The sequence below is a fragment of the Neophocaena asiaeorientalis genome, unplaced genomic scaffold (assembly GCF_003031525.2).
Source record: "Neophocaena asiaeorientalis asiaeorientalis breed wild unplaced genomic scaffold, Neophocaena_asiaeorientalis_V1.1 scaffold313, whole genome shotgun sequence".
NCBI lineage: Eukaryota > Metazoa > Chordata > Mammalia > Artiodactyla > Phocoenidae > Neophocaena > Neophocaena asiaeorientalis.
Genome location: NW_020175412.1, coordinates 944,020 through 958,707, shown reverse-complemented (window position 1 = coordinate 958,707; position 14,688 = coordinate 944,020). Strand labels below are relative to the sequence as shown.

At 40.8% G+C, this 14,688-nt stretch overlaps 1 protein-coding gene and 1 non-coding gene across 3 annotated transcripts in view; one reads left to right on the top strand and one right to left on the bottom strand.

The window, feature by feature from the left end:
* Positions 1-2,093: 2,093 nt before the first annotated feature.
* FAM120C (family with sequence similarity 120 member C) overlaps positions 2,094-14,688 on the bottom strand; it is a 132,757-nt gene continuing 120,162 nt past the window's right edge. Inside the window, exons 12-17 of one of the 2 annotated variants that reach the window (XM_024767194.1) lie at positions 14,035-14,244; positions 12,630-12,831; positions 10,579-10,717; positions 10,137-10,194; positions 6,846-6,905; positions 2,094-3,767 (exon numbers count right to left, since the gene is read on the bottom strand). In XM_024767194.1, the coding sequence (XP_024622962.1) occupies positions 3,759-3,767; positions 6,846-6,905; positions 10,137-10,194; positions 10,579-10,717; positions 12,630-12,831; positions 14,035-14,244 (678 nt within the window). In that variant the 3' untranslated portion in view covers positions 2,094-3,758. Of the gene's footprint in view, positions 3,768-5,842; positions 6,906-10,136; positions 10,195-10,578; positions 10,718-12,629; positions 12,832-14,034; positions 14,245-14,688 lie in introns of those variants that run through there. The other variant, XM_024767193.1, reaches the window with a different exon arrangement.
* LOC112414625 (U6 spliceosomal RNA) lies at positions 14,291-14,397 on the top strand. Its single transcript, XR_003006195.1, has one exon. It is a non-coding gene; the product is annotated as a U6 spliceosomal RNA (small nuclear RNA).

The window sequence follows — 14,688 nt, the reverse complement described above, 5'->3', positions numbered from 1 at the left end:
CCAGGCTCACATTATTCCTAATACTTGTGATTTTAGAAGAGACATTTTCATTCTTGGTCACTTTATCCCTCAAGTCCATGAAAAAACACAGTTGACGCTGCTTGGGTCATATACCCATCCCTGCACTCGGGGAGGTGAAGCCATGTTGTGACTGATGGTCAACCCACCCCTACCCCAAGATTGGAAAGAGCAGTTCCCCAAAGGAAAAAGAAAAACAAAAAACTGCACTTAACTGCTGCCAGAAAGAGGAAGGAATACTGAGGAGGCAGAAATAAGAGTTATCTACTTAGTCAAAACATAGGTTTAGAACCCTGGTTTTTATCACTTATTAGCTGTGTGTGAACTTGGGCACCACTGAACCAGTTTGCTCGTGTGTAAAGTGAGGATAGTACTTACTTTGCAGAGTTGTTTGAAGCTTAGAAACAGTGTAAAATAGCTTAGTACTATGCTTGGTACCTAATAGGTCCTCAGCAAACAGTAACTTTTAAAAGCCAAATGCTAAGGATTTCCCACTATTAAGTTCTGAGTCCCAACACTCAAAGATCAAAGGTTAGGAAAAGACATCTATAGCCATAATGAACCAAATACAAAACAAATTTTTACAAATGATAGTTTTCATTTAAGGGTAAGTATTTACAAGTTTCGGTAACCTCTAATGCTCGCCTTTAGGTTCAGCTGTTTCCTTTTGTAATCTGTACACACAAGGCACAGAGCAGCCAGGGAGGCCAAGACCAGCTAGCAACACTCAGCAGAAGCAGTAAGGTAAGAAGAATGCCCTAGAGTCCTGGCTTCAGACTCTGCTCCAAGCATCAGTCTATTGCTCAAAGGTGACTCAGAACTCTTTTTCTTTTTTTTGAGAGCCCCATTTAAAAGCATATTTAAATGCATACCATTCAGTGATGAACCTTCATATTCAATCTTCTTGTGTTTTTGCCACCAACACATCCTCTGCCTCAAATCTACAATCTGTTTTGCACCAGGGAACATTTTCAAAGGTGTTTTAATTGTCCTTGATTTAGTCACCAAACATTTCTAAGTGCATGCTCGGTGGTAGATGCCAAGAAGACAAAGATGGTCAAGTTTAATCTACTAGCAGAGATCCAGCGAGGTGCTACAGGGACTGGCTCTGGGGAGTCTGTTCAGGGGTCCCTAGTAAGAGATCTGGAAAAGAATCACAAAGATATGAGCTGAAGCTTAGGGGAAAAAGTTGAGACTGCACCAGAGACAAGGGGAGAGAGGTATTCTAGGCAATGGTACAAGCAAATGAGAAGAAATGGATATTAATAGCTAAATGTGTGTAGGATGTGATTTAGTGTTGCTGGAATGAGTTGGGGTGGCAGGAAATGAGGCTGGAGAAGTGGTCAGGAGCCAGATTATGAAGGGACCATGGAAATGGGCATGCAGCATGTTAGAAGGACAGATTCCTCTGGAAGCTGATAAGCATGGTGGATTAAAGCAGTGGTTCTTAATGTCTCTTAGGTCATAGACTTCTTTAAGTAACTAACAAAGGTATGGTCCCTTTCACTGGGAAAAGGTACATACACGTAGACACAAAATTTGCTCACAGTTGCCTGGTTAGGAGTAAGACAGAGGAACAACTGCAACAATTTAGGTGAGACATGAGGAGGCCTGAACTAAGCCACAGAAAGTGGGGAGAGAAAAGAGATAGATGTGAGAAAGAGAAAGATGGTTGAGTGTTACCAACAGATCTTGTCACAAATTGGATTTGAGAAATGATGGAAAGAAAGACATGCATCTAGGATAACTCCCAGGTTGGTTTGTGGTGTAGACAACTGAGTAGAAGGTAGTGTCACTCATGGAGAGGAGCAGGCTTCAGAGGAGAAGATGGGTTCAGTTTGGGAAATGTCGAGTCAGAGGTGCCTTTAGAACATCCAAATAAAGAAGTTCAGCAGGAAGCTAAATATGCCCTTCCTTTTCTTGTACTGGTTCTCTTGCCCTGATATTCAACTACAAATAGGCTCCTAAATCTCTGTGCAACACTTCTGAATTGAGACAAGTATATTCCCCATTTGCCGAAAGGAGTCCAGAAATGGGAGAAGAAATTAAACTTCGCACACCCAAAATTATTTCACATTTTTTTTACTAAAAGAATAGACTTTTATTAAGCACTGTAAGTTTCTTTCCATCAGCATTAACAGAACAACAGACCAATTTCCATCACAGAACAACTCCTGAGACATTTTCATTCCTTTCTGAAACACTTTCCTTAATTCCGCAGTTTCTCCTAAGAAGCATCCATTCAAACTTACATTAATAAACTATGGAGCTTTTGTGGTGAGGTGGGCCAAAAAGGCAGGGAATTTGGAAGAGAAATACGTATTATCCATCCACTAAACACACTGTCAAGAGCACAGGGGAAGAGATACTACCACAGGAAAAAACAATGAAAGATTTTACTTTTGTCAATAACATCATTTATCAGGGAGCACTAAAAATCAACGACTCCTTGAGTTAGTTTCTTTACCTAGTATGTTATTCTAAAAATAGAACAGAATAGAATAAAATAAAAGGTAGATGGGGAAGTGTCTTCTGGGGAGTAACTAAAATGAAGTCATCAGATTTTGCAGGGTTATGAGAGATTAATAAAATCTGAAATATTTAATTTGTTGCATTTACATGAAAACTCACTAGTCATTAGTTACTACCAACACAGATAAAAAGAGCATCTATAAAAGTACAAGGGCAATGTCAAAAGCTGCAGTGGGCACCCTAGCATAGGTTTTTTTAAATTTTGCTTTTACCTTGGAAAAGATGATTTTGTAAAAAAAAAATATATGAAGTTATTTTCTTAGAACATCAAAATAACCTCTGACAATACTGAAGATAATTAGCAGTAACAGGGGAATAGGGGAATACCTGCAGCAGCAGACTACTGCAATAAGCCAAGGGAAAAGAAAATGGAAAGTCAAATAAAAGAAGATGCCAAAGTCACAAGAGGGAGAAAAATATAGGGCGACACACAGTGGAACAGTGAAAACTTACCCCCCACCAAACCCCAGGCATATTTAGGAAATATGCATCAGGAAGTAAACAAGTATAATGATTAAACCTTAGTAGAATTATACTAACTACTTTAAACTGTGGTCTACTTGTACTGTCATTTCAAAGTGGGGTGGGGGAGTCTTAGAGGCTGAAAGGTTAGCACAGACAGGCCTTCTAAGGTTCCAGCGGACTGGATCACTATAACCAAACAGTTACTTCCACATTCTTTCTACCCTACATAAGCATTCCTCCCCCCACCCCCCTCCTTAACCACCCTCCCTAATGCCTTACCTGGCTGTTTTTCTCAGGGATTAAAAACAAGTTAATGTGACTTGGCCAACGATGCCAGGAAATCAAGACGGAGACAAAAATCAAATATCACTAGCCAAAGCAAGTGCCATTTCTTGGGCTATAAAGTCTACCCAAAGTCCTACTGGCTCAGAATGAAAATGATACAAGTGAGCAGAAGTTTATCAGGCCTGGTCCAGACTAGACTGGCCACTGAATAAGGGTGGGAGTTATAGGCTGACCCCAATACACACCAGCAGAAATCAAGAACTGAAAGTCCTTGGGGATCAGTGGCTATATACATCCAGGGTGCTTTTGCTTGTGGCCCTACAAGGTAAAGGGGTCATTTCTGGGGGTTCCCATATGATGCATGACTTTGTTCAAGAAAGGCCACATCATAGTCAGAAATTGAACCTCAAGTGAAGGATGACAGTCTCTTCAAGTGGTACTCACAGCAAAAAGCAGACTCATGTTCCCTAATTTGAAAGAAATTAGAAAAAGTTAATCTTGCAATTAGAAAAAGTTAATCTTCCAGTAATAAACCTTAGTCTTTCTGGCTTCTAAATTGTATGTTTTGGCAGATAAATTAAAACATGGCCCTTTATGGTTCTTTCTTGTAACCTTACAAACCCAAAATGCTGAATCCAAATAAAAATCAAAGTTGGAAGTGAGACACTTGTTTCATCCTGGGCCAGGCTAGGAGAAAGTAGAAGTGTGTGGAAGGGAGAAAAGCAAGCCGTTTGGCAAACTGGAATCATCCCTGTCAAAGCAGCAATTTTACTTCTCACAGTGAATGCCTACAAAATAATAAATCTTCTTAATGCTGTGAGAGTTAACAATACTGTCACTTGATTGTGTCAAATAGATTCAAGATTCACAGAAACAGCAACTGAAGAAAATGCCTTTCCATATAACTCCAAGTACTTCCTATTAGAAATCGGAGCTAGTTAGCTATTTAATTTAACACAGCTCAGTGATTCTGGTTACTTTTAGAGCTCCAAAGGACTCCTCCCTCTGTGGCTCCAGAAAGAAATTTCCAAGCCATCTACGTTCGCTACTAAATCCTTCTCTTGCTGGATACAGAAGTCCTAACCTTCAAGATGTTGTGAAAGGTTGGGCAGGTTAGGAGAAGAGCGGGAACCAAATTAGGGGAGCCAATTCCATAGAGGAGGTTTTTGTACACTTTGTTCTTGGTTATATCTGGCTGGGTATGCATTCTTGTCATCCTGCTTTGGTTTATGTAAGACGTGTCTGGGCAGGGGGAAAGGCATTCTAGACCTCCCTCCCCTGCAAGTTGCAGGTTCTCTTAAATTGGGCCAGACTAGGATAAAACAGTCTGAGACTGTCTTCAGTCTCTCATGATGATACACTCATTGTTAAGTGGGTAGTGAGCAAACAGCCTTCTGGTTGTCTGGAAAAAAATCACCAAGGACCTACTCTGGGTTAAGGTACATGGGGTTTTTCAAAAAGAGAGAGAACCCTGCTAGAAGTCTAGTCAGTTGTATTCCTGTAGAAATGGTACTTCTTGGGCAAGAATATCACAAAGCCCAAAAGGAAGTGTATGAGGCTGGAAGCCTCAACTCCTGAACGAAGACACAATGCTAATCTGTTGCAAGCCATGTTCCCATCTCTCATACTGTTGAGGAGGGAAACTGGAAGTGCAAGGTTGTCTCAAGAGTATCTCCAGAAAGGGGGAACAGCCTCTTTGTCCTGGACAGATTCTGGCCTCACTTGGGGGCTGGGAACCTTTTACAGAATACCCCTATAGGCCCGGGCCAGAGTCCTCTGAAGTCTTCCTTGCAAAGCAAATGAAAAGATCCAGTAGTCAAAATGTCAATGAACAAACGAAACAATCTAGGTATGTAAAATCAAATTGCCGATTTCCTCACACTTCCCTACCCCATCTTTCCAATGTTAGTCCTCTCTCCTTCAGGGATTAATGACAATAAATTCTAGGCCAGTTTGATCCCAGAGTTTCAGATGAGATTTCCTCCAAACTGGCTGCAAGCCCCAGTAATTACCTCCCATCCCCTTTCTCTCTCCCAACCAGGCTGCTCCTTCATAAGGAAATGCCCAACTCTTCCCAATCCTATTCCAACCTCCTGTTTTTACCATACGGGATGTGAGGACTCTGTTCAAGATTAGGCTTGTGACAACCCAACTGTTTGTTGTTCTGAACAGGCAATCTCTGGAAAGTACTTTTTGTCTGCTTTAGAGAAGCCCATCTTCTCATAATTGTGATGGGCTATGACTTAGTAAGGATTTTAAAATGTGGTCTTTTGAAACCTACCACTCCATAGCAGTGGAAGCATTTCTGGGAAATTCAGTAAATCTTCTGGGACATCATCAGGTATGTATGTGTGTGCATGTATATAAATATATATATACAAAATATATATATTTATATTTATATATACATACACACATACACATATATTTATATATATATAAAATATGTATAGATAAATAGATTTGTCTCTTTATATAAAGGGTATGTGTATGCATATAGATACATGCATTCATATATATATATCTATCCAAACATCCATACACAAACACACACACACACACAAGCATACACAATCTTTTGAGTTCCCTTTCCTACTCAATTTCATTATGTTGATTCCACCCTTTCAGGGTGTGGGCAGCAGGGAGTGGGTGAACTGCACCACATCTTCTATTTTACAAATAATTCATTAGTTCAGAGGCAGGAAAAATCTGCCCAGTACTTTTCTGATTCACTTGAATCCCCCAGTACAAAGGCCATTGGTAGTTATTTTAAGTGTATAAAATTTAAAAAAAAATTAAAAAAATAAAATAACCAATACTACCTCACTTCCCTGAAAACATCTACCTATCTGATTGTCAGGTCAGAGCTAGAGGTGGTAGTATAAACTCCTGGCAGAGGTGAATGGGGAGAAAGAGTTAGAAGATGTGGATACTGATTATATATGAAGGCCCTACTATTTCATAAAGAAAAAAGCAAGTTAGGAAGCCATATACTCAGAAAACCAAAGCTGGAACTTTTCTATAGGGCCTTATGTGATGACATCCGATAGTCACTGCCTTAATAGGCTTCCAGGGGACGTAAAGAGAATATTGGCACTATATATTCAATTTGAGAACAGGAACTATGCTTGTTGCCATTCATATTAGATCAGAGCTTCCCTAGAAGCAGACCACTGAGTCTGGAAGCCCAGAAAAAGACAGGGAAGGGGAAAAGATGGATATAATAGAACACCCCATCCAAATTCTGGATGAAACTAGGGTAAGCATTTTATGTCCTCCTCTAACTTGGGCCTAAAATCAGAAAAGTATAGGTTTTCCCCTCTTCCTGATCTGCTGAAGCCATCTTCTGCTTGTTATTCCTCTTTCTGTTGTGCCACAGTTCCCAGCTTTTGCTCTCGTAAGCGGCTCTTCTCACCATTCTTCACGGGGAAGTAGCGGTTACCATTATTACACACACTGCTGTCTCTGGTTAAGGCACACTGTGATGGAGCTGGAAGATGATCATTCTTCTCTTCCTTGATCAATGTGCCATTGTTTCCATTTACCTGTGAGCGAGACCGACCTTGATGAGGCTCCAGGGATTTAGAAACTCCATCTGAAGTGCTCTGTCAAAAACAGAGATATTCAGTAGAAATGGTAATCCCAAACTGGCTGATCCCTCCCAAGCACGTTTATAAGCTAGCCTGCAGAAACTGCTTCAGTTCTTCAAAAACACCAGAAAGCCCAAAGCTTGTTAACACCTAGTACACTCTGACACTGTCTGGACAACTTAGGGTGACAACAAATGGATCTGACTCAAATCCAGTGGCAATGACAACACAATAATGACACAGCTACTATTTACAAAGCTTTACAATATATTTTTTCCAAATGCCAAAAGGGACCCTAAATGGTAGATATTATGATGCCCCATTTACAGATGAGGAAGCTGAGGCTCAGAAAGATTAAAGTAACTTGCTCAAGGAGACACAGGTAGAAAGTGGTGGGGCCAGGATTGCACTCCAGGTTGTTCAGCCTCTAAAGTTTACTCTCTTAACTTCCACGCAACGCTGTCCAATACTGACAATTGGACATGTAAATGAAAGGAAAAGAAAACGAATGATAAGATCTATGTGCAATATTCCATAGAATTTTTCATAAGTAAAAACAATCATCTGGTTTTCTTTTAATTTCAGAAATGTAACAGCTCTTGAAATGCTAACACCATGAACTGTATTACCTTGAAAGTGCATTACTGGCTCTCAATGAATATTATTAGGAATAATAACAGTGGTTGGGCATGCCAGGTACTCTGATGTTGGTTTCACAGATAAGAAAGACAAATGAGGCTTGAAAAAGTAAAATAACTTGCTCAAGGTCACTTGCATCCAAGTCTGTTTGACTCCAAAGACATTGTTCTTTCCACTAAGACACAACACATAATGGAAGTCTAATACCTGTTGAATTTGTGGTCAATTATAAATAATAACTATTAATATTTATTGAGCACTTCCCATGTTCCAGGTTCTGTGTTAAACACTACATATATCATCTCATTTAATACTCAAAATAACTCTATGAGGTAGGTACCAATTCTTCCATTTTTATAGATGAGGAATTTAGAGCACAGAGAGGTTAAGTAATTTGCCCAAAGTCACAGAACTGGTAAGTGGCAGAGCCAGATTCAAAGCTAGATCATTTGGCTCCAAAACCTACACAACATGGGCGTTAACTGTGAAGTGTTTCTCAAGAACCTGGAAATAAGATGAAACTGGTAATGGATGGAATTAGCCATGTGAGGTAGTCAACAAAGAAATAAAAATGTAACAAGTAAGTGACTGAAGAACTTGAGAACACACAAAACTCCACTGACCTAGGAATAATCTCAAGAAGACAGAACTGTAATATAAGAAGATTTAATAAGCTGCAACAATTAATTATCTCAGATTTTGGAGAAAGGGCAACTGAACAGAAAAAGGAGAGTCAGCAAGGCAATCAGCAGCAGCTCTGTCTAGGGAAGATGTCTTAGCTAAAAACAAAGTCAACGTGAGGCTTTCCCTGGCCAGGCTACTTCTAGAGTAGATAACAGTACCCCCAGAAATCTTAGCTAAGAGAAACTTAAGATCATCTACCATCCCTTGTTTTCCCTCAGTTTCCCCATCTGTAAAATAGAGAGAATGATAGTATCTATTTCATAGGTTCCTATAAGGGTTCAATGACATACTCCATGTAAAGCACTTAGAACATGTTGTAGAACATGTTGTGCCTGGCACATTGTAAGAACTCAATGCCAACTAATGTTACTGTTCTGACTCCATGCCCCCAGGCAAACTTCTGATACCATGGCCTCCCTTTCAGCTTGCTCTTAGAGAGAGAAAGCTCCGGTAGACATGGTTAAGAGCATGCATACAAGAGTCAGCCAGGCCTAGGTCTGAATCTTATCTCTAACAATTAGAGTTGTTATCCCGTTTCAGAATTAGCACAGCACAGGGCTTTGGAATCGGTCAGCTCACGCTGGAATGTCAACTCTAATACTAACTTGATGGGTAATTTTGGGCAAGGTGCTTCATCCCTCTGGACCTCAGTTTTTTCCTGTTTAAAATGGGAATAATAAATACATGTATTTATGAGTGACTGGAAAAAAGTGTACAATATATTACAATAATTATTTCTTCTCACTGTAAATCAGTACTTTATCTTTCACCCCCTCCCTTCTCTTCCCTTCCCCCACTCCTTTAGCCATATCCACATAGCTATTTCTGTGATCTTGGTTAATGTGAGTCAACCACTTACAGATGGATCCACTATTATTGCACCAAAAATATCAGGTTTTTCAGACTGTATGCCTACTGATCAGTCCCTGAATCATGGTGAATTCATCAAGGCTGTACTACCTTATGGGAGACTATCTGAGTGACTAGTTTTCCTGCCTGGTGCAATCCCTTTTTGCTTATTGAGCAGCTTCTGGAAAAAGCTGAAAAGCTTTGGAAAAATCCAAAGTCACTGCTTTCTGGCTTTGGAGTACATTACAAAATGCTTTGTGTGGGGGACTTACCATTGTAGCTCCATTTGGGGCTCAAAATAACATTAAAGCAAATTTGTATTCCTTGAGAAAACATTAGACAATGGGAGTTAACATGGATGCAATGAGGGCTGGTTGTATACATGAGAGCTGAGCTGGGATTGAGGGCTGACAATAAAATTGCCTTGCAATATGGTCTAATCAGTGACCCTTGTGAGGATTAGAAACCACATATAAAATGTCTAGTAGATGGCTTGGAAGAAAGTAAGCACTCAAGAAATGGTAGCTACTATGCTATGAGGAGCCCAGCAGTCTTAGGCCATTACAAGATTTTGGATCACTACAGGGGGAAGGGGGGATGCCTATTGAAGACCAGTGAGTTTAAGATCATTCTGAACCATTAAGAGTAAGCAGAATGGCGACGTCTCCTCCCCTCCCATCATCAGCAAAGGCAAAAGTCCAATTTTCTAAGCAGCTCTGGTAGCCCCTCAGAAGTTCAGGCACGCTGGTGGAGTCCCACTGTTAACTTCACTTTGGTCCCTTTATGGCTGCATGTAGTGCATACCATGCTAAGTGTAGGTCTTTAGGACACAGTACCTGGTTTCTATCTTGTGGCCTCACTCAGGGAAAAGGATGACACTGCAGCCCTGTGGGAAGAGCCTGGGCAGGTTAACCCTCATTAGACTGCTAGAGAGCAGGCGGATGAAATCAAATGCTGGGAGAAGCTATGAAAGCTCCCAGGTTTCCATGCCTGATCTCTTGCAATTAAAAAACAAACAAAACAAACGACAAGAGGTATCAAACAGAAGCTAGATCATCTCAAAAAGGTACTTACTTGTTTATTTCCTTTTTTATGTCCTTTGGATCCTCTACCAGTCTGCTCTTTTCCATGCCTTTAGAAAGTGGGGGGAAAAGTGATCATGAGGAACACATAAAGCCTGTACCTCCATTTTCACTTAGTTAACTACTCACCTCCTCTAGGAAGTTTGACCCTCTTAAGTTAGATGCCTCTCCTCTGTGTTACCACTGTAAACCTCTATCTCTGTCATTTCTATGTCATACCGAATTGTCCTGTGTCCCAAGTCCTCCTCTAGGGCAAAAACTTTTTCATCAAGGCAGGGCATTTTTATATGTTTGCTGAACTCAACTGAAAACTGGCTTTAAAAACGCAAAGTTAGTTAATGCCTCTTACCTTAATAGAAGGGTTGAATAGCTAGGCATTTTCCCAAGAGCACCTTGATTGACACTAGCTTATACCAACCTATTCAAATACATACCCCTTTCCCGGCCCACCGACAGAAACCACTTGCATGCCAAAGGAGCCATGACCCCTGGAGGATCTGCTGCCAGCCCACTGGCCCACAACCATCCCGGCAATCTCTAGTTTTCCTCCTTGGGGTGGGATTGGATGGAGACCTGGGAAGAGAGGAAGAATGGTAAGTGCACGGTAGGATAAGAGGTGGAACAAAAGATCTACAGCCCACCTACTCTGTGTATTTCCATTTCTCTATGATAAAAAGACTGTGATAACAACAAAGGGTCATGGTGGAAGCAAATTTTGGAAGAGGGTGTTGAAGATCCGTACATATCCACTTTAGCAAGTGGGGTGTGCCTGATTCATTTTCCAACTACAGAGCCTGCACACAGTAGGCATTCAATATTTGTGGAGAGAGAATGAGGTCTTAAGATCTAGCTATTGGAAAATTATAGGCCAAAACCACTTTTGATTCAAATACATGTCACTACACACTGGAGGATCAGCCAAACAATCAAACAAAACAAAAAATAATGAAACCAAAGTAACAGTAATTTATGATTATAAAGTAAGAATAGCAACAGTTGAAAACCAGAACCAATTCAAGACAAGATAGCAGATCTCCTTAAAACAGGAATCTCCAACTCTGTGTGTGAGCTCACAAGCACAGTACAGCTCTGTAATTTGCCACAAAAGGAAGCCTTCATAGAATACAGAATTCTAGTAAACCCTTAATTTTAGTTTGTGGAAAAACCCCAAATATTAATAACTCTTCACTCACTTAGCAGGTTGTTAGCAAAGAGCCCTTCATTTATATAAAAGTGGGAGTCTAAGGAACTAGGTGACTAGCTAATCCTAAGAGGGCAAGAAAGACTTGCATTTGGGGATCCTACTGTGGCCTTTAAGGAGTCAGAAGGCTCCTCATGAACCACTAGTAACTGGAGACTAGGCATCAGTGAGAGCTGGGGCAATGGTGAGGACCTCCCAAGAACTTGGCCTTAATTAAGGCTGTCTTCTGAGACACAGTAAAGTCAACATGCAAAGAATGAGAGCAGGCATCTATAAAGACACCTTCAAAGGATGGAATGAATGGCTGGCTCCCTGGTTTGTGAGACTTAATCATTACTTGATTGAACAGAGCAGACACTCACACTGCTCCTCTAAGCACAGCCTTGAGCTAAACATCCATGCTGAATTTTGTGACCCTAAATTTAAGACAAATTTCAACTTCCAGCTTTATTATTTTTAAAGTGACGAGCAATACACAACAAACAGTTCAACCATAGCACTCTCAACCGATCACAGAAACTTGGTATTTCATGTTAAAATGTCCCCATTAAAATACCCTGTTTCGCCAGGGGACAGGTTGTTTGAATTATCAGGGTCAGTATCTGACCTACCTAAGCAAGAACGTCTGTTCGTCATTAAGCCACAGCTCAGATATCACCATAATGTATACATACGTGTGTGTATATACATGTGTGTGTGGATCCATGTGAGTGTGTATGTATTTGTTTTCTTCACTAAACTGCAATCCCCTGGAGGGTACAGACTATGACTTATTTCTCTCCATGCTTCTGGAAATGTGTTAGATCTACCCTCAGAGTGGAAATGGGTACATCAAGCTATGGCTGTTTGCTGACACTGGTCATTTACTTACCTACCATTGCTCTTCCTGCAAGCTCCTGTGCACATCTGCCTATGGGGAGAGAGTGAGCTAACCAGCAACCATGAAGACCCAGTTCACATGAATTACAGTTCTCAAAAGTAATAAATTGACAAAAAAAGTAATAAAGTGACTCTTGGTTTCTGCATCAGTTACTTCATGAGTGGTTTGGTGAGAGTCAAATCCTTAGGGATCAATCACCTCTATGGAGAGTGGTCTGGGAAGACACTGGGCTCTCCTCCACAGGCTACACCCCTCCATCTCAGTAAGCTCCTCTTCAAACCACACCATAGCACAGAAGGTAAAGATATATGTGAAACTGCTGATTCTGTAACTGGCAATAATTACTGGATGGGTTACTATGAAATAGATTGAGTTTGACAAACACCTCATTCTTAGGTACTGACCTGAAAACCCCCGGCTCCTTCCTTGAAGGGGAGGTGGCATTGGGCCCATGGCTCGGGGGTAAAGCGAAACTGGGTAGAGAGAGGGCACCATGGGAGGCACAAAAGTAGGTGATGGAAGTAGAGCAGAAGGCGGTGGATAGTTCATGTTGACTCCTTCAAGGATGCTCTGTCTCATCTTCTCCACTTTGGTTGCCAGGTCAGCCTTCAAATGAGGGATGGAATAATAATAACAGCTGCCATTTCTTGAACTTCTCCTATGTTTCAGGCACAGTATTGGGCAGTCTAGGTACAGTCTCACAATCTATTCGCACTAAAAGAATCGAGGCCTGGAGTTAAATGGCTCAAGGTGACATACTCAGGGAAGCCTGTCTGGCACCAAAGCCCCCACTCTGCATGACACCAAACTACCATCATACTAGTTTTGACTGAGGGCTTGTGAGGCACCTTGACTAGGTCAAGGAAGACAAATATAACAAGAAGTATTTATTAATTGTCTATTACACAGCCAGCAATAGGCTAGGTTATTTTTTTAAGGGGGAGGTAACAGAATAAGGTAAAAGAGAGAACAAAACTTGACATATACAAACCCTTTTAACCTTCTCCCCCATACCCAGGATCAGAGACCATGACCTCTGTCCAGGATAAGTCCATGCCTCTAGTCCGGAGGTCAGGAGACTTGTTCTGAAAAGGGCCAGATAGGTTTTGTAGGCCGTACTTTTTCTGTCACAACTACTTGACTCTGCCACTGTAGTGTGAAAGCAGTCATGGACAATATGTAAATGAATGAATGTGGCTATGTTCCAAAAAGCTTTATTGGAATAAAAATTCAAATTAAAAAATTTTTAATAGTTTGCTGACCCCCTGCTCTAGTCTCTCAGCTTATACCCCACAAATGGACAAAGAAGTAAGTAAGGGCTCCTTTCCCTTGACTTCTCTCATCTTTTCGAAAGTTTTACTGCAAAAAATATCCCCTGCTTTTACTCTGCCATCTACTTTACAACCCTCTTCTATTTCCAAAATAGTTCCTTTATAAAAAATATGATCACTTTCAAAAGTGACTTACAGTTTTTATAAATAAGGGAAATGAAATTCTAAGAATTGGGGGAAAGGCATAGAGTATATCTGAGTATTCCATGGGGAAGAAATAACTTGGAGCAAAAAAAGGAATATGAAAACTTGAAGCTCATTTAAAAAAAAAAAAAATTCTTCCCAACATGATTTTGTAACATGTACATATCAGACTCTGGGCCTTTGGGATCATCCTTGACCAAGTTAGGTTAAGGTCAGACACATTCTCCCACTTCTGCTACCTCCTTCCCCAATGTCTCGGCTCATTTTCCGCTTTCTGTCATTCATCCCCACAGAAGATCAGAGACGGTCTTAGCAGCTGCCCAACATGTGGTACCTGGCCATCACAGAGCTCAACCAGGGATACTCGCTCCCGGCCTGCTTTAATTAGCTTGCTCTGGAACAGCTTGCCATCGAAGTAAATCCAGGGGCAGCAGTGTTCCCAAGGGACTGGCTGGCCACAGGCATCATTAGCAAACAGAGCTGTGTCGACCCCACTCATGAAGAGGGCAGCTAGCTGGATCCCTCGAGCATCCAGTTTCTCAATCTGAAACCACCACAGAGGAAAAACTACCATTAAGAAATTACTGTTAGTGCTTGCTTTGGCAGCACATATACTAAAATTGGAACGATACAGAGAAGATTAGCATGGCCCCTGCACAAGGATGACACCCAAATTCGTGAAGCATTCCATATTTTTATTTACAATAACCAGGACATGGAAACAACCTAAGTGTCCACCAACATTATGTATATGTATAACTGATTCACTTTGTTATAAAGCAGAAACTAACACACCATTGTAAAGCAATTATACTCCAATAAAGGTGTTAAAAAAAAGAAATTACTGTTATTGGTTACATTTGCTTATTCCTGTTTTGCTGATTATTCCAGTTAAATTAGAACATGTTGCCTTTCAATACAGACATTTGAGTGCATAAGCAGCCTCCATCCATTTGTTTCCCTGAGATGGTTTGGATGATACTCATTA